General features: G+C 23.5%; 1 protein-coding gene across 10 annotated transcripts; it reads left to right on the top strand.

Annotated features, from left to right (window-relative positions):
• Positions 1–26,292, top strand: LOC126908329 (signal transducer and activator of transcription 5B). 10 transcript variants are annotated; one of them, XM_050690283.1, is made up of 17 exons: positions 1–118; positions 269–358; positions 426–558; positions 1,072–1,228; positions 4,959–5,045; positions 9,178–9,349; positions 9,720–10,008; positions 10,091–10,255; positions 10,328–10,442; positions 10,501–10,646; positions 10,711–10,831; positions 10,942–11,177; positions 13,954–14,103; positions 17,825–17,949; positions 18,632–18,790; positions 18,876–19,077; positions 24,816–26,292. In XM_050690283.1, coding segments are annotated over exons 2-17 (2,346 nt in total). In that variant the 5' UTR covers positions 1–118; positions 269–357; the 3' UTR covers positions 24,904–26,292. The 10 variants fall into 10 exon arrangements, 9 of the variants coding, with proteins under 9 accessions (XP_050546240.1, XP_050546238.1, XP_050546244.1 ...); XM_050690281.1 differs by having other exon boundaries at positions 30–118; positions 196–358; XM_050690287.1 differs by adding an exon at positions 22,998–23,063 and having other exon boundaries at positions 72–358.
• The last annotated feature ends 1,123 nt before the right edge of the window (positions 26,293–27,415 follow it).

Here is a 27,415-nt window from a genome sequence, read left to right as displayed (position 1 = left end):
TGCGCAGGAATATATTAAATGAAATATATTGGAATATTAAAGAAAATCATTAAAACATAAATTGGTAATACTGAAATGATTGATGGTGTCAAACAGTTGAGCAGTAGTGTGTAAAATCGTAAGTAATTAGTCCAGGTTTATGGTGTTGTTTATAGTTAAGTCTATAAATATAATTTAGTTAAAATGGATTACTAGTTATTGAAGATACCGATTATAAACACTGGAAGTATTAATATAACTCATAATTTTGTTTTTCTGTGATTTAAAGTATGCAGTTTTGTTGAGATCAAAGGATAATAATAATGACTGTTTAATTGAATGGCTAGTTTCGATATTTAAATACGATTTTTTATAATAAGTATGCGAAAACCTAAAGAAAAAAATATATAAATAAAATAAGAATTTAACTTTTATTAACTATCTAGTGGCTTTGATAACACCATGGGAAAAGTTACAACATCATAACTTGCAAGGTGAAGATTTTCAACGTATTTATGGCGATCATTTTCCTATTGAAGTTCGTCAGTTATTATCACCTTGGTTTGAAACAAAAGTTTGGTATGAAATAAATTTATTTTCATTTGCTCAGTAAAACTTTCCTCCTGATGATTTTTATTTTGTATTATCTATTTTTTAATTTTTAATTTGATTACATGTAAAAAGTGTAATATTATATTAAAAAAAAAATTATTTTAATTGTTCAAATAACGTGATTATAATTTACCTTTAGGAAAATATGAAACCAATCCAATATAGTTATAAATTTGAAGAAAGTTTAGGGATGCAATAGCTATAAAGTAACTTAATTTTTGTTATTGCGTAGGAAAATAAATATTTAATACGAAATGATAAGTTGCTAGTAATCTGAAAGGTTATCCTATCTAAAGGTCATTTTTATTTATGTTTTGGGTGAAACAAAAAATGTTGAGTGTTCAGTGCTGCTCTTCTACTTTTCATTATAAGCCCATGCTAATTGAGTCTTTTCATGTAATCTAAGTAGTTTTATTTTTTTTTTTAGATTTATTAAAAATATTTTTTAATTACAATTGAATTAAATAATGTTTTTTTTAGGGCTGATATTGATCCTGATAATTTAGAGCATGAAAACTACATTAAAGATTTATTTGTTTCATTTGTGAATGAAATATTAGCTAAAGCAAATTCTTCTAGTACAAATGATTTGTTTGTAAATAAATTGAAGTTGATTGAAACTGCAAAGCTATATAGGGTAAGTTTGTTAGTTTGCTCGGAAAAAATTATAAAAGAAACATTTGGAGCAATATACGTGAAATTTTGGGAAAATTTAATAAATAAAGTTTAAAAATTAGAATTAATATATTCCCAAGCAATATAAAAATGTTTGAGAAATTTTTTAAAAATAGTACTACATATCATTAGTTGGAAGACTGTTTGTATCTTTAAATTCAATTATTTTAAAATTAATGTTTCGTTAATCCATTCTGCTCTATATGCCTTATATAATCTGAACAATATATATTGTCATGAGAAATGAATAAGTAATTAAAAAATTTGATTTTGAAATTATGGAATATTCATATAAAAATATAGATCTATTCAAATTATCATAAGCAAAATATCAAAATGTTGGCTAAAATTGAAATAATATTATTTTAATTGGTAAAAGAGCTTATTATTTATAACTAAATTATTAGAATGAGTATATTTTTGTCTTTAATGCTCATTTATTTTTAAAAATATATTTTCTATCAAACATGAATTATTGAAATAATTAACTATTTAATGTAGGCATTTTTAAAATTTAAATGTTTTGAATCTATATATTTCTTTTTTAAAGAGTTTTCTTAACCATATTCAATCTTGAAAATATTGACTTAGTCTGAAAAAATAATTTTAAACTCTTAAAAAATGATATATTTTTTCTGAAAAATATGCTTTGCTTTCATTTATTTATTTACTAAATTAACGCCCTAAAGGGCAAGAGTACAGTTAATAAAACTTAAACTAGGTATCAATAAAANAATTAACGCCCCAAAGGGCAAGAGTACAGTTAATAAAACTTAAACTAGACATCAATAAATTTATAGCATACAATTAATTATAAAAACAAACAATATAAGTAAAGATTCTTAACTATATAATCGATCTCTTTATTATATCTAAAGAATTAAAAAAGTAGTCCACTTTATGACTAACTTCATTACATTCTAATAACATATAATTGACCGGAGCAAAAAGATTACAGTTCTGTTAGACAGGAGAAACATAAAACATANAGATTATAGTTCTGTTGGACAGAAGAAACATAAAACATCGTTTGAGACCGTAAATGGACTGAAGGAACATTAAAAGGAATAATATCAAGAATTTCTGGACAGTCAATTTTATTATTTAATAAACTATGGATCCAACTAACGTCAAACATTTTCCGCCTCATACTCAGACTGGTTAGACCAATATCTGAAGCTACTACATTTAAATCAACTTCATTAATATCGTATTTTCCTACTTTTACTACTAACATACGTAGAAAACGTTTTTGCAATTTTTCCAGTTTATTAGTAAGATTAGCTTGATATGGTGACCAAATAATTGACCCATATTCGACTATAGAACGCACTAAAGAACAATATAAAACTTTTAAACAAATAGGATTAGAAAACTCCCAGCAATTTCGCTTAAGAAAGCCCAACATCCGTAATGCTTTATTATAAATAAATGAAATGTGTTCAGTAAAAGATAAATCCGAAGAAAGAATTACACCTAAGTCTTCAATATGAGGAACATTTATGAGATTAATACTATTTATATTATATGCATATAGTTCATATGAACGCTTACGACAAAAAGTAATCTGAGCACATTTAGACACATTCAAGCATAAACCATTAACAACACACCAATTATCTTATAGATATTTAATATACCATAATGTGATAAAACATTAAGTCTAGGTCAATCAGAATAACAGTAAAATATTAAATAATTGTAATAATAATAGTTATAAAGATTAGATAGATAAGATCAAATTGATCACATTGTTTCAGTTTTGTAATATATATATATAACAAATGTATGTGTGGTTTATCTTCTATGCTTTATTACACCATTTATTCAACAAACTTTGTGAAAGTTGTTGAGTACCTCCTTAAAAGTTTGTGTTGTAATACATTTATTCTATTAGCTGCATAACTAAGTTCTTGCAATTTGTCAATAGATGGCTCCAGCAGTAAGTGCTGGTAAATTTTGACAATTAAAAAACCCCATGAACGAAGATGAGACATGGTACACAATTTGCTTTGATATATTAGTAATTTTATTTTGACATCATATACTTTTAGATAAGTGAAAGTCTGATTTTGTGCCAAATAATTGCTATTTGTAGAAAGTGTTACTTTTCTTATTTCATTTAAAGAAAATAGCAGCTGAAGCACATTAAGAGTTAAAAAAACTTTATAGAAATTATGCTTTAAATGAAACAATGTGTCATAATTGGTTCCATCCCTTTAAAAATGGTGATTTCAATGTAGAAAACTGTCTGTGTGAAGGAACACCTTTGAAAATGCTGAATTGTTTGATGAGGATCCGTGCCAAATGCAGTAATACATTACTTTAGTATTAGGAGTTACCCGCCAATCTATTTCTAAGAGATAGTATGCATTAAGAATGATTTAAAAGCAAGATTCCTTATGATTTAAAGCTAAGGAATGTTAAGTGTTGTTTTTTCACCTGTGATCAAATGTTCCAGCAAAAAAAAAGAAAGGGTTTTCATCATTATATCGTGACGGATGATGAAAAATGGATTCTTTACTGTAACCCAAAGAAAAGAAAGTCATGAAGACTACCAAAGAATGAATCTATGTTAGCTTAGCCGAATATGTACGCTGCGAAGATTATGCTGTGTATTTGTTGACTGTGTTATTAATTATGAGCTGTTGAAACTATCACTGAGGAATGTTATCAACTTTAATTGATACTACTTAGCGAATCACTGTGAAAAAAATAGCCATAATATGAGCAGAGGCACGCATAAGTGATTCGGCTACATGACAACTCTTGGCTTCATTTAACAAACCCGTTAAAACCTACAATGCTACCAAAACGTTCAAATAGGAAGTCTTACATAACCCACCATATTTCCTAGACATTGTGTTATTCAATTATTACTTGTTTCATTCGATGACACTTGGTCTGATTTCTTAGCAGTTCTGCACGCAAGATCAAAAATTACTTGATTCATGGATAGTTTCAAAAGACTACCATTTCTATCTTAATAGTATTCAAGTTCTGCCAGATAATGGGAATAAGTTATAGCTAGAGTTGGGAATAATTTGAATGATTTGTATGCAACTTTTTTTTCACAATAAAGTTACATTTTTATAAAAAAAAAAAAAAACGGCAAGAAGTTAGTTGCGTACCTAATATAATAAGTGGAAATAGTGCACTCAAATAAATAAATAAAAATAAAACGACGCTTTGAAATTTTTTCCAAAAAAATTTACAAGTTTCAATAAAAATGTCACAATATATATTGAATTACATTTAAAACAGGACTTGAAAACGGTTAGCACTCTTTTCTTTTAATCAAGAAGTGGTTTTAAAATTTTATATGTTTAAAAAAAATAAGGTAATCTGTTACTGATAATTAAAAATTCTTTGAAATTATTAACTGGTATCCAAAAACCAACACTTGATAAATTAGACCAAGATACAAAGATATTATATTTTGTACATAAAATTATTTAAAAAAAGTTCAGTTTTCTGTAATTTTTTAGTTTAGATGCAAAGCTGAGTAGATATTAGTTTTACCTCTGATGTGTTGGGCTGGGTTTTTTTATTTAATTTTTAAAATAAAAAAAAAATTGATTAAAAAACAAACAAAAAAACAGTCATACAAATTCTGATTATTTTTTTATTTACAAATATGATTTTATTAATTATTTTAATTTACTATAAGTTTCATTTTATTTTTATTGCAGGAAAAGTTTTCTCAAAATCCAAAAGAATTGATAAGAATAATTAAAAAATGTTTAGAATCAGAATCATTATTAGCTCAACAAAATAATGTAAGTTATATTGCATTTAATTAATCATTAAATAAAAATATCCATTTTGTTTTATTATTAAAATTATTTCTTAATTGACAATAGATGTGTGATAAATTACTTAACTTCCTCATTATCATAAGAAATCGATATGAACATGGTGAATTGATTAAATATGACTCACATAATATTTATACAAATATATATTATTTTTTTCTTTTCAGAAGTTAATATTTTTAGAAGATAGGATACTTCATGTTAAATTATTATTAGTATACAGTTAGCCATAGGCAAAGGGTGATCATTTTTTTGGATGTGCTAAATTTAACTTTTTCTCCCTCCAATAAATAACATAAATTTTTATATAACAATAACTTTTCTGAAATTCTAGGGGATTTAGCTTCTCAGGCCTTCTCCTAGCTCCTCTTACGGAGTTAGTAAATAGTACTTATGAACATTTAATTTTAATGCAATCTATCGTACTTCATGTAACTGGTTTTTTCGTTATTGTATTCTGTATTAGTATTCATTCTACAAATAAGTAGTTATGACATTTTATACTGCTTTTAAATTTACTGTTATTGTTGTTTACTATGAGTGATTCTATTAAAACAAAATCAAAAAGAATGGTGCAAAAATTTGCTAGATTAGATACACGTCTGTAAAAAAAAATAAAGGTAAAACATTTTAAACTTGTAAGTGCTCTAAAGTATCAATATTAAAATACCCTGGTAAGTACACATTTTAGTTTACTTTATGTAATAATTAGTGATAGGCCTAATCAGTAAATTTGTTTTTAAGTTTATTGTTTGGTATTCGAGGTAGAATATTTGGTTCAAAATATTTGACAATTAAAATTTCATTTATTTATTAAATTATGATAATTATTAAGTATCAACTAGATTTAATAACACATATAGGTATAAATTTCAATATGAAAATGTAGACTATATATAATCTATTTATCATTAATGACTCAAATACTCACAAAATAAATACAATATTAAGAAAAATTCTTGGTTATTTTTTGTTACATATTTTTCCTGATTGGATTTCTTTTTATCATCATCCCTTATATCTTTATATGTTTTTAATTAATTTTAGTTTTGATGTGAAGCTGAGAAAATATTAATTTTACTATGATCTGATTTTTTTTTGTCATTTTTTCTCAGCTATCACCAAACCAATTTCTTTCAACGATCGTCAAAAGATCACAAATCGTATCTAATCAAAGACATTATCCTCAACCAATAGAAAAAATTTCCCTTGTTCCCCGTAAATGGGGGAAATCTCCAAAAAAATTATAAATTTAAAAATTGTTAATTTTTGACATTTTTTCAATTATTTTTATTTAAAACTGCCATAATTTTTTTCAAAAATGAACAAATTCATATAATTTTTTTTTTATATAGATGCTTGATGTCTTTACCTATCATTTGGTATATATTTTTTATAAATCTTACTAGCCCACAGGGGGGTATTTAAAATGACAACTTTTTCATAACTTTTTAAGCTTAACTTTTAAAAGTGTTCTGGAAATACTAACACTTTTATATATACTTTAAATTAAAGCTTATATAATATACTTTAATATGAAAAAGAAAATTTTGAACTTTATTTTATCTTCACGATGTAAATGGCTACCGATTGCTATATTTGTGTGACAATTCTCGATTTTATATTTTTAACTTAATAATACTATAACTTTTTGAAAAGTTTATGGATCAATAAAATTTTTTATGTGAAATAATATTTATATCCCTCCTTCATTTGACAAACTTTATCTTAATCAGGATATAAATAAGGAAATAGGAGATCTTATAGCTTTTGAACTAATCCATGGTTTTTTTAAAATTAAACAAGATCTACAGATTTGTATCTAAGCGTTTTTTATAATAATGATTTTAATCATCACTGTCAGATATCATAACACTTGATCCAACTATGCCACGACCCCATTGTGCTGGGTTTTTTTTTTAATGGCAACACACATATTTAAATAACTTATAAAATAATACATGATATAATTAAGAAAATGACTAGTCAATAAAAACTTTTAACTAGTATTTCAGTTAATATTACAATTTTAAACTATTAACTGGAGATGCACTATTTATATTATTAGACATCTATTAAACACACTTCTTTCATACAAATTTTAAAAATAAATTTATAAAATAGAAAATTTTAATGTAATTTAAAAGTTATTAATATTTTTTAAATTTTTATAAAAGGAGTGTGTTCAATAAATGTCTAATAATATAAATAGTCATACCTGTGCACCTCCAGTTAATAATTAAAAATTATCATAATTTTCCCAAATACTGATTAAAAGTTTTTATCGACTAGTCATTTTCGTAATTATTTCACGGATTATTTTATAAGTTATTTAAATATATGTGTTGCCATTTAAAAAAATTATTAAAATCATATAAAGATATAAGGGACGATGTTAAAAAAAAAAATCAGTAGCTAATAAATTAAAAAGTATATGAAATTAAAAAAATTAAAATATGTATTACATAAATTACTTCCAAATAAGCCAGATACTGAATAGATCTTATACATAATTTGTTTTAGATAATCAGTTACTATTATATTATTTTATGTGTGTTTATTATGACTATAATTATACATGGATTATTTAATTTTGTATAGAACCTATTATTATTATTGAAAAATATAAAAAATATACATCATACATAAATAATAATTTTGTTATTTTTAATTTTGACTATTTTGCTTAGCTATTTATATATATATGTGTATATTAACTTCGATGCGAAGCGGAGAAGGTATTAATTTTACTATGATGTGTTTTTTTTTTTTTTTTTTTTNCGAAGCGGAGAAGGTATTAATTTTACTATGATTTTTTTTTTTTTTTTTTTTTATGTCTGTTGCCACTTTTTTTCAGCTCTCACTGGACTGATTTCTTTCAAAAATACGTCAAAAGATCAAAAATCGTATCTAGTTTAAGACATTACCCTTAAAAATTTTTAATTTTTCCCTGGTTCCCCGCAAATAGGGGAAATATCCAAAAAAATTACAAATTTAAAAATCGGTAAATTTTGTCATTTCTTTCAATTTTTTTTCTTAAAACTTCCATAACTTTTTCAAAAATCAACAAATCAACATAATATTTTTTTATACTAAAACCTTAGATATTTACCTTTTATTTGATATCATTTTTTTGAAAATCTATCACTTAACCTGTTCATTGGGGGGGATTTAAAATAGCAACTTTTTTACAAAAAATAACTTTTTCAACTTAATTTTTGAAAATGTTCCGGAAATACTGCGTCCTTTAAACATATATAAAATTAAAGCTTATTTTATGTACTACAAAATGAAAAAAAAAAATTTGTCCCGACGATCTATCTTCTATACGCAAATGGCTACCATATTGAAAAATATACTATTTTTGTATGATAATTATGGGTTTTGTATTTTATTTTAATAGAAGTTGATGTTGCTTTTGCAATTATCCATCAATTTTTTAAAATTAAACACTATCTACAGATTTGCATCGAAGCGTTTCTTATGATAGTGATTTTAATCACTGTCAGATTAAATCTATACTGGACCCAACTATGCAATGTCTCCACTATGCCGCGACCCCATTGTGCTACCGTTTTTTTTTTATTTATATTTTAACTCATTTTACAATACATTTTTTTTTTCAATTATTTCTATAACCTTTTTTCCAAAATTTTTTAATTTTAAAGTTGTTATCAACAGATAATATTCTTAGATTAGATTAGATTATTTTTTAGTTAGTAAATTATTTAAACATATATGTTTCATTTAAAAACTTAAGTTTGTAAAATTTTAAAACGGAAAACAGGAGGGAGGGTTAGAACCAAATTGTTTTCTGGAAATTAGAAAAATTGTAGGATACTATTATCTTTTGAAAGGAAAAAATTATAATAGGTTTTATACTTTTGAAGTTATTGTCTGAGGTATAATTAATTAATCATCTTGTATATCCTATAATCAAGCTACATACATAATTTAAAAATATGTAATAAAACTTGCTGTAGTTGTATAATTTTTTTAATACTTCAATTTAAAATATAAAATCATACAAACTTGTTTAAAACTGCATACATTATTTTATTTTCTCTGATTTTAAATAAACAAAAAATTTTAATAGTCAATAATGGAGGTAAATACAAAAACTTCTCAAGAAATGGAAAATATTGAAATAATGCAACAGATGGATTTAATTAGCAACCACATAACACATACTAATGAAATCCGCATGAATATACAGTCTGAAATTGATTCATTCAATATTTTATATTCTGAATGTGCTAAATGCACTCGTAAGTAAATTTTATTTACACTTTTGGTCATAACAAAAATTTATAAAAATAAAAATTCCTTTTTAATCATAAAATCCAATATCTGGCAACTTAATTTATAATTCTTTGAATAGCAACAGAGTATTGGTGACATTTTACTTATCAGGAAATATTAAATAATGCCCTTTGCACAAAGTGCCCCTAGTTTAAAAATAATCCTCTGATAGAAGAAGTTTTTTTTTATTAGTCAACTTAAATCTCATGGTCATGATTTATAAGTAATTGTTTTCAATCACATTTTAAGACCAAAATAATGAATATTCAATTTGTATTGTAATACTCTATGGTATAAATGTATATTTATGTATATGGTGTTACATATTTTTTTTAGAACATTTACAACATATAAGAAACCAAAGAATGAGTATCCCTCAAGGACCAGAAATTGAGCGTAAATTAAAACAAGAAAAAGAACTTTATGAAGGACAATTAAAAACTCAATCACTAAGTCTTAACAATGCTCTCTGTGTTTACATTAACAAACTAAATGAATCATTAAATTTACTCAGTCCTGTACAAAGTCATATAATTGACAAAGCATTAATTCAATGGAAGCGTGAACAACAGTTAACTGGAAATGGATATAAGTATATAAAGGATATTGATGTTATTCAAATTTGGTATGTTTATTTTTTAAAACTTAAAATTATATTTTACTTGAGTTAATGTTAAGTGGTGAATGTATGTGTGAATTTATTATAGGTGTGAAAAGTTATGTGATTTAATATGGATTACTCGCTCACAAATAAAAGAAGCTGATAGATTTAGAGTTAACTTGGGTCGTTATTTTGAGTTGCCACAATCGTGTGAGATAATTAATTCGCTTTTAGATTTAACAACGCAACATCTTGCATCATTAGTATCTAGGTATATTAAAAATAATAAAATAGAAGTTTTGTATTGATAATTATTGTTGTCTTATGATAATATCATTTTTAGCACTTTTGTTATTATAACTCAACCTCCACAAGTTTTGAAGACTAATACAAGATTTGTTGCTGAAGTCCGTTTACTCATTGGTGGTAAATTAAATATTCACATGACATCCCCTGTGGTAATTTAAGAAATATATTGATTATAGATATTGCATTAATTAATTAAATATTTCATAGGTTAAAGTTTCTATTGTAAGTGAAACTCAAGCAAATCAAATAATTGGAAGAAATAAACCTGATGGTGAATCTTGTGGAGAAATTTTGAACTGCTCTGGAAAAATGGAATATCAACCAGTGCAAAGACATTTATCAACTAATTTTCGGTGGGTATTTTATGAATATTTCAGAACAAAATATTATCTTATAAATCATAAATTGTTATTGTAGGAGTATGCAGTTGAAAAAAATTAAGCGCACTGAAAAGAAAGGAACAGAATCTGTTATGGATGAAAAATTTTCTATACTATTTTCTTCAAAATTCTACATTGGAAATGAACTTCAATTTGAAGTAAATAGTTTTAATTTTTTATGTTATGATTGATTCTATTTTTATATATATTTAAAAAATAATAATATAATTAAAGTTAGTTATATAATTTTTATATGGTTCTATATCAGGTTTGGAATTTATCTTTACCAGTGGTAGTTATTGTTCATGGTAATCAAGATCCTCATGCATGGGCTACAGTCACTTGGGATAATGCATTTGCTGAACCAGCTCGGGTTCCATTTAGCGTACCTGATAAAGTACCATGGAGGAATGTTGCTGAAGCCTTAAATATGAAGTTTTTTGCGGCAACAGGACGTGGGCTTTCTGAAGAAAGCTTAACCTTTTTAGCTGAAAAAGCTTTTAGGTATATTAGTTAACTATTTATAAATAATTTACTTTATAATATTATATCATACAAAAAACAACTTGGAGGAGTCAATGAAATAAAAATAAAAATTTTACCTGATACCTCAGAATTTGATGAAATTAGGTATGAAGATTGTCCAAAAAGAGATTAAGAAAAATTTATAAATATACATATTTTTCAAATATCATAAATAGTTTAAAAATTATCACTATTTAAAGATCCTAAAATCTGCCAAGAATACATAACCATCATATATTGGAAACACTATAGTTGAGCTAAAAGATATAAGTTGTGTCATTTTACTTAGTTTTTAATCCTTATTCTTTTGATATACAACACAACATTTTAATAAAATATTATAAGTGTAGTATTAATAATGGTTACATTGCTTCGAAAACACGTTTTAACTACTTTTTAGTAATTTTTGTGATTTTAAGTAGTGATGGGCATTTTCAAATATTTTAAAACTATCGAATACTATTCGAATTGTTTTTATACAACCGAATAGTGTGTTTTTAGCATAAACTATCGAATAGTTTTTAAAATATTCGAATGGGCTAGCGAATGGTTTCAAAAAATATTTGATTAGTTCTAACTAAAATTTTTATTAAATACACTTAAATATAATAAGAAGATAATTAACGAATACTTAAAATAAATTATTATACAATTAATAACAGTAAAAAGTACCATTTTATTTATTTTTAGTTTGTGAGTCGTTGGTAAAAACTGATAAATATGGGTTAAAAATTAAAAAGCAGTTCTTTTTTTCCGATGATTAATGATATATTTTCAGTTTTATCGGAATGATTTATTCTATGTGCAACAGAAGTATTCGTAAATACTAAAGTCTTATTTTACACTTAATACCTTGTACACTGTTCTTAGTATAGCATTACCTGTTCTTTGTCATATAAAGGCATAACACCGATAAAAAGGACAGCGCGTTTTAAATTTTTACATTTGTAAAAGTGGTGACAACAATAAATAGTGTTCCTCTTTAAAAAATTATATAAACTATTTTTATTAGTCGGTTAATCATTGAACACTTAGCTTAACAATGTATAGAATATAAATTATAGATTTTAATATTTTCTTCTAAAATTATATTCACAAAAATTTTCTAAAATTATTTTTACTTGCTCAAAAAAATTAAATAAAAAAATAATTTGCTAAAATTCATTTTTTGATTATAAATCATTCTTAATTCTCGAAATAATCATTTTACAACAAAATGTTTCGTAAAAAAAAATATGTCAAGTTAATTTTTTTAAAACATTGGTCTTATGTAAAATTATAGTCAGATTTATAGTTTTGCTGTTTTAATAACACTAACGACTAAATAAGATTGTTTAAAACTGTTTATTCAGGGTACTACGATTATAAACAGGATACAATTAATAATAAAAAAAATTAGTGATGGGCATTTTCAAATATTTTAAAAATTATTCTATTCGAATAGTTTTTATAAATATTTGAATATATGTGTAACTATCGAATATTTTTACTATTTGAATAGTTTTTGAATGACTATCGAATAGTGGACTACTATCGTATAGTTTGATAGTTACTATTTGATAATTCTCATCACTAGTTTTAAGTTGAATAGTTTTAATATTTTTAAAATATTCAATTTTAACCAAAAGTGATCAATTTTTATTATATATTTAGAACTTATTCATTTAGATGATAGCTATTTCTTCAATGTTCAAGTAAATTCTTAGTTTTTATTTATTTTTACCTCTTTTTTTTTTTTTTTTTATTTGTTTATTTATTATTTTAATAACAGTATTTTGTAGTTAAAATTTACTAATTAATTTTTTTATAAAAATTATTTTAAATATTTAAAAAATTAAAAATCAAGAAAGTAAAACAGTTAATTTAAAATTAAAAAAAAAATTTTCTAAATATTTAACTCAAAAAGCCACAAATATAACTATGAAATACTGACACATTAATAAAAAAAACCATATGATACCACCAGTGATCTTATCTTTAAGAGTAATTTTTTTTTTTGTGGAGGTGTCAGTATGTGTTAAGTGTTGATAATGGTAACATTGTTCCCGGAATACTTATCCACAGTATTTTAGTTATATTTTAGACATTTTGAGTTAAATGTTTTTTATATATGTATGTATATATTTATATATATTTTTTTTAAATTAATATTTTTAGTATAATTTTTATTTTAAATAATATAAGCCATAAATGATCAATTTTTATTATATTCATTTTATAATGAGTGTATTGTGATAAATTAAGTAAAATATTAGACCTAATATATACACTTTTACATAACGTCTTTTAATGATTTTGCGTTTACTTTTTTATCAAATAATAACAAATTTGAAATCTAATGTGTTGACAAGGTCTATGTTATATTTGATAAGTTTGTTTAAATATTACGTAAAAACAATAAAGAATGGTGGGCATTGAAACAAGGGATATTGAAAACAATAACAGCAAAAAATCCATTTTCAATTCTGAAAATAGCAGTAAATAATACATGTAACCCCAGCACGAAAATAATAAAACAGTCCATATTAACTTATTTTAATGATTGTTTGTGGGAAAACGGGTTTTTCTCGTTCTGTTTTAGTATATAGATTAACCAAACGAAAATTTTTATATTTTTATAGATATCGTATAAGTGATTGTTAAGCAATTACTTTATATTATTTTATATTATAATATATAAAACATTTATAATAATATTTATATATTTTTTAATTTTTGAAAGTAATGCACTAACTTAAAAAACATTTATTTCTAGAATGCAAAATGTTGATTTTAATCATATGGTATTATCATGGTCACAGTTTTGTAAAGAACCATTACCTCAAAGAAGTTTTACGTTTTGGGAATGGTTTTATGCGGTTATGAAAATAACTAGAGAACATTTAAAAGGACCCTGGACAGATGGGTAAAGTTTTAAATTTTTTTTTTAATCTTTAAAAAATAATCTATGAAGAAAAGTTAGTCATCAGTATTTTTCAAAACATCTTATTGAGATTTTCATATATCCTTTATTTTCTTATAACAACTGCTTAATTATTTAAGTGTTAATGATTTGTTTAAGTAGAATTGATAACACTTATTTGGTCTCATTGATTGAACTTATATCAATGCATTTGGGACAAATGGACTTAAGTAACTTTTTTTATAGGTTTTTTAGCAGAAACAAAGAAAACATTTTTTCTATTTCAAACACCAATAACTTTTTAGAATTTTTTATGTCAAATTTTTTAGTAATAAATTGAGTATATTGTAATTGTGTTTAAGACCAAACAATTTTCAATAAGTTAAATATTTTATTAAACTAATTATAACAATTTTTAAAAGTATTTTTCTAATTTTGGTATCAATGCCTAAAACTATATATTAGGTTGTTGTTATGATAAGAACAGAAGTTTTTCACACCAACTATAGGTTGATAATGTACAATTTTTCAATGAAATAATCAAATTATCACTTTAAACAGCACTAATAAATGCAGTGAAAAAAATATTACTATTAATATAAAAACGATATAGTGCCATATCATAAATCAACAATTTGTATGTGTTTAATGTTGATAACATTGTTCCCAAAATATGTATCCCGATTTTTTAAACAATTTTTTTAATATTTTTTAGTTATACATTTTTTGTTTTAATTTTAAACAACAATCTGGTTTATTATCTACCTAGTTTATAACTGTGAATGTATTATTAATGACTATTAGGTATTTTTACTGAGCTAAATCTTATTATTATAATTATTTGCAAATATCTCAATTATTAATTTTAATTGTATTTTACAAAATATATTATGCACAATTTAAGTCTTCAATTTTTAGCTTCGATGCAAAGCTAAAAAGATATTTATTACTATGATATGTTTTATTTTAGCTTCGATGCAAAACTGAGAAGGTATTGGTTTTACTATATTTTTTTTTTATCAGTTACCACTTTTTCTCAGCTATCACTAAACCAATTTCTTTCAACAATCGTCAAAAGGTCACAAATTGTATCTTGTCAAAGACATTACCCTCAACCAATTGAAAAAATTTTCCTTGTTCCCAATAAATGGGGGAAATTTCCAAAAAAATTACAAATTTAAAAATTGCTAATTTTTGACATTTTTTCAATTATTTTTACTTAAAAATGCCATAACTTTTTGGAAAATGTATGGATCAATATAATTTTTTTTTATAGATGCATGTTGCCTTTACCTATCATTTGTTACATATTTTTTATAAATCTGACCCTTTACCAGCCTAAGGTGGAGTTCAAATCTAAAAAATGCATGAACTTTTTCAACTTAACTTTTGAAATTGTTCCAGAAAGTCTGACACTTTTATATATATTTTAAATTAAAGCTTTTGTAATGTACCTTTATTATGGAAAAAGAAAATTTTCAGATTTAAGTTTGTTTTCATGGTGAAAACTAGCTTCAAAGTTAATAAAAAATAAGATTTTTAACTTTATAATGCTATAATTTTTTGAAAAAAAAATTCATCATTATAATTTTTTTTAAGTAAGTACTATTTATATTCTTCTTTCATATGACATACTTTTTTTTAAAATCTGAACATTTTCCTATATGTGGGGGGGATTAAATTCAAAAAATACATATAGAAAGTAGAACTTTTGAAAGTGTTTTGGAAATACTGACACTTTCATATATATCTTAAATTAAAGATTACATAATTACTTTAATATGATAAAAAAAAAGTTCGGGCTTTATTTTGTCTTCATGGTGATAATGCCTACCAAATACTATTTTTGTATGAAAATTCTCGATTTTATATTTTTAACTTTATAATTTTTTTGAAAAATGTATGGATTAATACGATTTTTTCATGAGAAGTAGTGTTTATATATACATATTTCATTCGACATTTTTTTTTTTAAATAAAACCATTTCCCCCCTTATATATTTATATATTATATATATATTACTTATAAATCATAAAACTTGTAATCAGGATACAAATAAGATATTAGGAGATCATGTAGCTTTTGGAATAATCCATTAATTTTTTAAAATTAAACATTATCTATAGATTTGCATCAAAGCGTTTTTTATCATAGTGATTTTAATGACTGTCAGATATCATTATACTTGATCCAACTATGCCACTTCACCACTTTGCCGCGACCCCCCTATGCTGGGTTTTTTTATACTTGAAGAAATGTACAAATTTTATTTAACTATTTCTTATTGTAAAGTTTTTTAAATCAAACAATATTTACAAAAATATTAATTAGTTTTTTAAAAAATGAATCATTCTGTATATAATAATATATTTAAAATGTTATGAAGATATTAACTAGCAATTGAATAAATTAAATTATTTACAAAAGTTTATCTAAATATAAATTGTTTAAGAAAACAAAAATACTGATACATTTTTAACAAAACTTATCAATGATTTAATACTTACACAAATATTTTACACAAGTAATTTTATTTCTTTGGACACTATCAATTTTATTAAGTTAAATTGTTGGTGTTAGTTCAAGTAATGATAGTTTTAATGAAACAATTTTATACCTTCAATCGAGTTTTAGTGTAAAAAGATTATTTCTATTTCTGTTTTTATCTTAATAACAATGATAGCGTTTGATACCATAAAAAAAAAATTAAATTTTTATAAACTTTTAAAGTAATATAAATATATAATATATATTAATGAAATATTTTAGCTTTGATATGTAAAGTTGAGAAAATATTAATTTTACTATGATCTGTTTTTTTTTGTCATTTTTTCTCAGCTATCACCAAACCAATTTCTTTCAACGATCGTCAAAAGATCACAAATCGTATCTAATCAAAGACATTATCCTCAACCAATAGAAAAAATTTCCCTTGTTCCCCGTAAATGGGAGAAATCTCCAAAAAAATTACAAATTTAAAAATCGCTAATTTTTTACATTTTTTAAATTAGTTTTACTTAAAACTGCCATAACTTTTTCAAAAATGAACAAATCAATATCATTTTTTTTTTTATATAAAATATTAGATATTTATCTATCATTTGGTATATATTTTTTTTTAATCTGACCCTTTACTTTCCCACAGGAAGAGATTCCAAAGGACAACTTTTTTTTACAATATTAAATTATTAGATATTTATTCATAAATTATATTTTTAAATCTAAGAACTACTAATCATGAAATAATTAAGGAAATAGGAGTTGATGTTGCTTTTGTAATTATAAACCAATTTCTTAGAATTAAACAATATCTACAGGTTTGCATCGAAGCGTTTCTTATGCTAGTGATTTTAATCACTGTCAAATATCATCTATACTTGTCCCAACTAGCCCACGTTCATCCTGTGCTGTGACCTTACTGTGCTATTTTTTTTTTTTATCTAAAAATGCAAACAACTTCTAGTTTTGATTATAAGTGTGCATTCATTCTTTAAGAACAAATTTCGTATTCTATTCTACTATTACTTATGCCAAGTACCATTATAAAATTCTCTATTCATGTATTCAGTATAATTATTTATTTACTTGACTTTCGTAGATGATTAATGAAATTTTCAACAGCCAAAATATTCTAATTTTTGTCTGATTTTAAAATAAAATGCTGTATTATGTGGAAATGCAATTATAAATTTCTGTTATTTAAGAACCATTCATTATTTTCAGAGCAATAATGGGATTTATTAGAAAGTCTGATGCTGAAGAAATGCTTACCAGGTATGCTACTGGTACATTTTTGTTACGATTTTCTGATTCAGAACTTGGAGGATTAACTGTAGCATGGGCTGGCTGTGAGTTATTATTTAAATAATGTTAACATAAAAATATGTGAAAATAATTATTATATTAACATCTTTTTGTAATAACAGAATGCTTAGCAAAAAAAATTGTTATGTTTCATTTACAAATAGAGTATAATATTTTCAAAATGTACAGTTAATATTATAATAATAATAATTATAATAAGTTTCAGAATTATCAATATTAATAATTATATTGTTGGTTTGATGCAGAAATTTATTAATGGCTTTTTATTAATTTTTTGTTTTGTTTTTAATGTTATTGAACATATTATAAAAAGTTTTTTTTTTATTATTAAGACAATTTGAAAGTTTGAAATATTATCTTTAAATAAATTAAGATCATATGCCTATTTGTGCATCAAATGTAATATAGACAAATAAAGAAAAATAATTATTATGGTATATTTATTTTTTTAAAAATTCAATAATAATTTAAAAAAAAAGCTGTTAATGAGTTTCTACACTAATTCATCAATATTAAGTGCATAATTATAAACTAAATTAAAAAATTTACATTCATAGATTTGTTAGCTGAAAAAAAGTACTTTTTATAACTTATCTTAATATCATAATAATTTTTTTATTAAAACTGAATAAAATATGCCCTGAATATTTTATCACATTATTTTACAAATCATTTTTGTATGAGATAAAAAAAAATTTTTTCTAGCTAATGAATCTGATGCTTATAGTTTACACCCATTTTCTGCCAAAGATTTATCAATTCGCAACTTAGCTGATAGGTTGTTAGACCTGCCATATCTTACAAAATTATATCCCGACATTGATAAAAATCAAGCTTTTGGGAAATACTATTCACAACCACCAAGTATATTTTTAAATATTTAAATTTTAAAATTTATTTATTTTAAAATTAAAAATGTTTCAAACAATTTTTTTAATTTTAACCTTAGATGTTAGTACTCCTGTTACAAGTAATGGATATTTGAAACCATTACTGGTGACTCATGTCCCTGGATATAATGTGCCTGGAACTAATGGACAAGGAATAAATAGTTATCCAAATACCCCTCAAAATCATATGTTTCATGTCAATAGTCCAGGAAATGGAAGTATCAGAGAAACATCATCTGTACACAGTGAACCAGTCAATAAGTAAGATAATGAATTCATTATTTGACTTTTAAGATTTTTGCTTTTTAAATTAGATTACAACTAATAGATAAGTAGTAATCATATTTTACGTAACACATAGATATTATTATTTATAATATTTCACAAAAATATTATTATTATTATTTATTGTTTACTATTTAAGTTTGAAAGTAAAATCATATATTTATTATATAATAATTTAAAATAGTATTTCAAAATAAGTAAAATTAAAACTATATTAAAAATATTATTAATTTAAAAACTAAAAAACATTAAACTCAAAAGCCACAAAAATCTCAAATACAATTTTGCAAACAATGTTACAATTTTTAATACTAAACACATACTGACACCTTATCTAAAAAAAACCCCTTATATAGCTTTAGTGATCACATCACCTAATAACGTTATCACTAAGAAGTAATATTATCACAGTTAACACATGTTTAATAATGAATTTTTCAGTGGACTAATATCCCAATTAATTAAATTGTTCTTATTTAAAAAACATTAAAAATCAATAAATTGATCAATTTCCTGCTGCTTAATATCATTTATTAACACATAATTACTCCATTAAACCATAAAATGAATTAATAATGTAAATAAGAAAAAGATAATAAGTCACTAGGGGTATGTAAAGGATTTTTTTCTGGTCAGTGTGTCATTATAAGTGTAGTATTATAATGGTAACACTTTCATGTGATTTTTGTAGCTTTAAATTAAATAGTTTTAATATTTTTCAGTTTTAAACTAATATTTTTAAAATACTTAATTCTAACCAAAAGTGATCAGTTTTTATTATATATTTATAACTTAATAATTTAGGTAATGGCTATTTCTTCAATGTTCAAGTAAATTCTTAAAAATACTCTTAAAAATTTAAATTAAAAAAATTTTCTCCAATCTTTATATTGGTAATTAAAATTTAAGTAATGATTTAACAATATTATAGATATTAATTTTTTTATAACTGATCTAGAGCTTCAGCATCTAGGCCATTAACTTTTAAAAGGATTAAAGATGATCTGATGTTCTTTGGTCCTCCATATGTATTTAGTATTCAATTAGTATATGTTTCACTGAGTGAAAGGTGTTGCAACTTATGCAATTTGGAAACTATTCTTATATTGGAGTTTTCTATTTAGAGTCTGTTTATAAAAGTTTCTTCTTTTCTTGTAATATTTTTGAGTTTGTACCATCTCATAATGGATCCTTTAATTTCATTAAGTTTGATGCTCAAATTCCACCACTTATTCTATTCTTATTAGTACATCCTATTACTTATGTAGAGCTGATGGAATCACTGTTAATTATGAACTGATATTCTGCTTAGTTGATGCAATCTGCAGCTTATTTTGCTAGTTGATCCGCCTGCTCATTGTTTGTATACCACAAATCAATTTAATATCAATGCCTTCTAGTCTGAATGTTGTTGTTTTATTCTGAATTATCTATGCTATGTAGTGTTTAGGTTATATATGTTATTTGAGACTATTGTGGCATCGAATAATTCACTTATCACTTGTGTGTTTATTTTGGTATAAGAAGTAATGTCTATTGTATATATATAACAATGAGTGGGCAGACTGTGATACTTCTATGTTTTTTGTTATTACTGCTATTCCTACTCCTTCGTTGTGTTTGGTTGTATCTCTATAGATTTTTAGATAATGTGAGTATTGTTCTATTACATTGTTGAATCAGTTTTTGTAAATCCTTCTATTTGTTTCTTTTGTGTGAAATGTAGCTATTTCAGTATTGTTATTAAGTTGTATCGTCCATTGGACTTTTACTGGTAGTTCTCTATTAATTATAACATTAGACTTTATTCAGTTGTTAATATTGTTAGATTTTTGTATGGTATAATATTTACTATATGGTAGCTTCTTTTAATTTTACCTGCATTTATGTAATTTCTAGTGTTCTTTCTTCAAGTAATAATTCCCCAACTAAATTGAGAATGGTGACTACAGAACTTTAGTGAAATAACCCAAAAGCTAATATAAAAAGGTAAAATATAAAAAAGTATATACAGGTTTATCTACCATGAAATACTTAATTAATCAAAAAATAAAAATAACATTAATTTTTTTTTCATTTCTTTCTTTTAGTTCAATGTTACTCTTAATTTTTCAATTATAAAGCTTTTTTTATGTTCATATATTATACTGCATAATAGTAATAACTTTAATCTTTCAAATGGCAACATAATTAAATGTAAAGGGTAACCCTTTTCCTCTTAATCCTTCTAATTCCCTAACTTTATTACTATAAACATATATTGTGATCATTTTTTATACAAATAAATGAATATATAAATAGTTTTATTTCATTGGATTTAATTGGGCAATGAAAATTACTATCACCAATAGCCTACTGACTATTGACAAAAAAAAAAATAATTAAGATAAATTTGTTTATAATGCATACATATATTTTTTGAAAAGTGACACAAATTACATTTAAAAAATTTGGAAGTATCTAATACAATTAGACAACTACTGATGACAATTTTTTTTATATTATGAAAGTTCTTTTAAATATATGGTTATTACACTTTAAAATTTGCATATTTATTTTATAAGTAGAAAGAATTAGTCCTTGTGATTACTGAAGCGTTCTTACTAATATTGATTAAACTAATAAGTATTAAATTTTTGCAATAAATTGACTGATGATAAATTGCTTATCATTCATTGTATTTAAGCTTTTGGGTTAATTTTTATAATCATCAGCTATACTATCTGTATAAGATGGGGCTATTTTGTTATATTACTCAGTAATTATGTAAGAATAAAGTCGCTGTCAAGGATAACCCTTGCAGGACTCCATTAGCTTTAGATGAATGATTGTGACAATGTTTTGTTGATTTTAACTCTGGATGTTCATTTATTGGGTTGTTGGTAATTATTTTAAATATTTTACCGTGTAATAGTATATTGGACAGTTGTTGAATCATTCTGTCTATACATAGTCATATACTTTGCTAATGTCTACACTGATCAGACCTACTATTTGCTAAAAGTTTTTCTACTTCATTCAGGTTTTTTAGTAGTGTTTGTTGATTTGAATTTTCTGAAGCTGGTTTTGTTCCAGTGTAAATATTTTGTTTTTTTTTTTGGAAGTATCAAATAAGTCTATTGACAATTTTTCTAAAGATTTTTGTACGTGCAATTAAGTAGAGTAATTGAGCCAAAATTTTTCTTTTTGAATTTACTTTTGTTTATATACATACATTATTATTATTATTATTATTATTATTTACTCAATTTAACATCCTCTCAGAATGAAAAAACCTACATAATGCAACTCAATAAAATCGATTCCCAGTATCTACTTACCAGTGTGTATTTGTTTTAGCTATTGGGATTATAGTTCTAATTTTTCATGTTTCTGAAATTTCGTCTTTTTTCCAAATTGAATATTAATATTTGTTATCAATTAGTATTTTATTAGATATTTCTCTTTACAACAGTAATATTGTGTTACAAGATCCTTTCAACTTAATAATCGTTATACATTATTAATATTAGTACAATTAATAAAATAATTAAATGATTGAATTTAGAAAGAGTAAAGTTAACTTACTTTCTTTGTTTTGAGTTAGATTTGGGTATTAAAAAAAAGTAAAAACGTAAAACAATACTTTATAAAATGTGTGTGCTAATTATTTAAAGTATATTGTACTAATTTGAATAAATTTAATTATTTATCTTTTTTTTAAAAAGTCTTTTTAGCACAGATATATAACTGTTAATGCACTTGGCAACTTATTTTCTTTAGTGCAACTTTAGCCCACACTGATTTTATTGCTATTTATTATTATTTATGTAAAATTTGCTTGTAAAATGAATACTTATAATTTCATTGATATAATTCATGAAAGTAATTATTTTAATTTTGCTTTAACTCTACAGTACATCTGAAAAGTACCGTTCAAGGTCGTTTTTTTCAGCTGCCATCCTGTGACGGGGTTTTGAAATGTAAGCGCCTATACTATGATCATAAGCACTACATGGACTATGTATCCATTAAAAATTTGAACATTTACACTTTTATTTATTATTTATAATTTTTTTTTATTCTTATTCTAGATAAAATATATCTATTATTCTTATAAAATTTTCCCTAGTACATTATAAATATTTCTTAAATTCACTTTAAATAATATAAATATATGATTATAAACATAGGTTTTATCATTAAATTTAATCCAATGTGAGGTGAATTATATTAGATATTTAAAGCTAGGCAAATAATTGATAAATAATAAGTAAAAAATAATTCTTATGTTAAAATTACTTAAGGTTCAAAAAAAATAAAATTGATAAGCAGGATTATTTTTAAAATAATGTGTCATTTTTAAGCTCTAATATGTTTACAATTATATTATATGTTGAAATATTAGACTTTAAAAGATTAAATGTTAAACATAATTGTATTATTAAATTTTTATATATTAATTAATGGGTGAGTGTGTGTGTGTTTGTTTGTATTTACATGTGTGTATGCAGGGCATTTACAAAAACTTATTTTTATTACATAAAACCATTTGTTTATAGTAATAATTCAATTGCAACTTGCTCAATATTAATATTATTATGTTGAATACATTAATACATTAATACTTAATGTAATTTATTTTAAGTAAAAAAATTGAGCTGAGTTATAAATTCTTAAAAATTTATAGTCAATATAATGTTAAGCACCAAAAGTAAAAAAAAAAACAGTGATCAAAATAATTAAGTTCTTATATTATCCTTTATATATGTTAAATCTTTAATTTAGTTTCAAGTAACAATGCTTCATGGAATATATAAGTTTAAAATTAACTTAATACTGTTCAGCATATTAATGATTACTAAGTCTACATATTTCACATTTATCTATGAGAAAATTAATATTTTGATATTATAAATACTTATAATTATTTATTTTAAACATTCATTTAATGTATTTCTAGATAATTTTTTATAAAATACTAAAGCTTTTTAATAATGATTAAACTTACTAATGTGGTGTCAATTACTTTCTGTAATGTATATATATATTATACATTAATCTAACTAATCCCTTACAAGACTCACAAATGTGAATCTATATATATAGAGTGATTGGTTTATTATAAACCACCCGATTACTCTCAAATGAATACAATATTGAAAAAAAAAATTTAGTTATGTATATATTTTTTTGTTTATTAGGTAATAATTTATTTTAGAATCATTCCTTATAATTTAAAGAGATATCAACTTTATTTTTTTTAATAGTAGGATTCATATTTATCTAGTTTATAAAATAACAACTTTTGGACCAGTATTTCAGAAGTTATTAACAATTTAAAGTAATGACTGGAAATGAGAAGTGGGTGCTGCATTTTATCACTTGTCATTTCCTGCCCATACTCTTGGTCTTACCTAGATATAAAAATTAAAATAACTTCCAAAATAATAGTTTATAAGTTTTTATTAACCAGTCATTTTCGTAATTAGATTATTTCTTATTTTATAAGATAGTTAAATATGTTAGTTACTGTTAGAAAAACAAAAAAAAACTGAGTTAAGTTATATGAGATGATTCTAAAAAGTAATTATTATCTGAAAATCATATATTTGGTACACTAAAAAAGAGTAAAATTAAACTGTTCATCTTTTATGTATGTGTATTTATACATTAAATCTTATCATTTTTATGTGATTTTGGCTTAAAAGAAAAAAAATGTTTTGCTTATTTAGTATGATGACATTTGGAAATGACTCCCTAGAAATGGATTTCCCATCAAACTTAAATGACATTTCGCATGTGGATGAAGCATTCTTTTAGTAAAAATAAATAAAAAAGCAAGTTGATTGTGTTGTACTTAAAATTAGTTGAAACTTTTAATGTAATAATAATTTATTAGTGCATACATTTTATTGCTTGTGTTAGTGTTAAATTTTTACTATCTTATATTACATTTTTTCTTTTTTATATCATTTCAGTTTTTAATGTTTGATGAATGTATATTCAGTGACCTATATTTTTATCAGAGTTTTAATTTGAAGCTCTTTTATGATATTTTTTACTATCATCGTAGATATATTTTTTTTACAGTTAACATGCATTTATTATAATTTACTATTATTATTTTATACTAAAAATTTTTGTGACTATTAAGTTTTTATGGTGCCTAGTTGAAAAAATGCTTCTTTTTGCTATTACTATTATTCTTATTGTTTGATATTTTGAATTAATTAAGATGTTATTATTATGTATTGCTTTTGTAAAATTTTTATTTAATATTTTGTACTTCAATATTTCGACTTAATGTCAATTATTTATTGAAATTTTAGTATACAAATAACTCATTGTCCCTTATTTAATCTTTGTATCTAAATAATACTCAATTAGTGTTTTAATGGGTAATGCATATTTATATAGTGATATTTGTATCATTTTAAATGTATAAGATTGTGCTAATATGAATTATTATACAATATATTATATTAATAATATATTTGAAATTGTTTTAGTAGTTACTCAAATTAATTCATTGTAGTTGATTTAATTAATTAAAATAAATTATAAAAGTGAGTATTTTTATTTTATGTTAACCCACAATTTGAGTTAAAACAATTATTATAATAATAAAAAATATTTGCAAGGTTATATTTTTTCAATATACATTTTTATTATTTAGTTAAACATTTATTGTGATTATTTTTAAATGTTTTATTATTTTACATTATTATTAAAAATAACAATGTCTTTTTGTATAAAGGAAAACGAATGGTACACTACAGTTCTACAATTTCAATTTTTATATTATTATTAATGGTAAGATATATAAAAACAAATTTAATTGAATTAATATTAAATAGAACATTACTTAGAATAATGATTACTATTTAACTTAATGTTTATCGAAATACTATAAAAGCATAACTGATTACTATAAAATCTATATTAATGTTTTATGATAAAATTACTTAACATTATTAATATAAGTTGAAAAAAGAAATGTTGTGACCTTTGGATTTACACAGAGTACTGTTGTGGACCAATCGGTATTTCCTTTTTTATTATTGAATTTTTAGTGTTTGTTATACTTTCATTAGAGTTGATATAGCATAATTTAAAGTTATTTACAATGTATAATATTTTGCGTAATTGACAGAACTGCCTAAGTTTTTAAATTTTAATTAAAAAATAAATTAAAAAATTATTCTTTAACTGTTTTAATTTATTTATTTGCCTTCGTCTAATAGTTTCCAACTCAATGTCAATGTGTACTGCAATTTCAAGATTTTTAAACGCTTCTTAGAAATATTTTTTTTATTTACATGTCAAACTATTAAAATTTCTATGATCTGAGAAGTAGTTTTCTTCTAAATATGTCTTTATAATATAATTTATGTAAACAGATTATTAACTCGCATAATATCTTTAAAAGTAAAAGAATAATTTTTTTTTTCAAATTTTATAATGTCCTACTCTATTATTGTCATTTTCTTAGTGCCTATCCCAAATTTAAGAGTCGGCTTTACCTTACCGTTTGGCACGATTTTTGCTTCGACTTTTAACCTGACGTAAATTCATTATGGCTGAGGGATCCAATAAGGACTAAGATGTGTGTTAATGCAACAACATATGATCACTCATCTGAGATTTAAGATGAAACGGTACAGCTGAACAGCAGTCACACTATGCCTTACGTATCTTGCGCAATATAATTTTCAACAAAAAATTGTCTTATATTTTCTTCTATATTGTGTCAACTTTAGTTTTTTAATGGGAACATATATGTTAAACTATCTTGTTATTAAGAAAATAATCGGTTAACAACTTGTGATCTAGTATTTTAATAGTAATTAGCTAACACTTTAGAATTAAGATAGGTATTGAGCGCACGTCTGTTTATTTTTATTTCTAGGTATTTATTAACCGCATTACTCCCCTCGTTAGGGATTAAATAGAAAAATATATTTTATACTTTTAAATGAGTTCGTCATAATTAAACATACCCTAAAGAGTACTTAGCCTAGCCTGGATTAACAAATGTGATCTAAAAACATAATATTATTATTAATAGTTATATACATAATACAAGATAGTAAATTTGATAGAATTCTTTATTTTATTCATGTTAAGTATTCGAGTACAAATTTTTGAATACTTGTAAAATACTTTTCATAAATATTGTAAAAAAAAAAGTATCAGTTGTAAGCAACTACCATTATACTATTTATATCATTTCTATGGAAACAACTTAATAACCATCCGTGTGAATTAAATCTGTATAGATTAAATACACATAAATATTAGTGATGGGAAATATCGAATAGTAATTATCGAA

The sequence above is a fragment of the Daktulosphaira vitifoliae genome, unplaced genomic scaffold (assembly GCF_025091365.1).
Source record: "Daktulosphaira vitifoliae isolate Bord-2020 unplaced genomic scaffold, ASM2509136v1 Scaffold_5, whole genome shotgun sequence".
In the NCBI taxonomy this organism is placed as follows: domain Eukaryota; kingdom Metazoa; phylum Arthropoda; class Insecta; order Hemiptera; family Phylloxeridae; genus Daktulosphaira; species Daktulosphaira vitifoliae.
The sequence above is the reverse complement of the archived record's forward strand: the minus strand, read 5'-3'. Positions and strand labels throughout refer to the sequence as shown.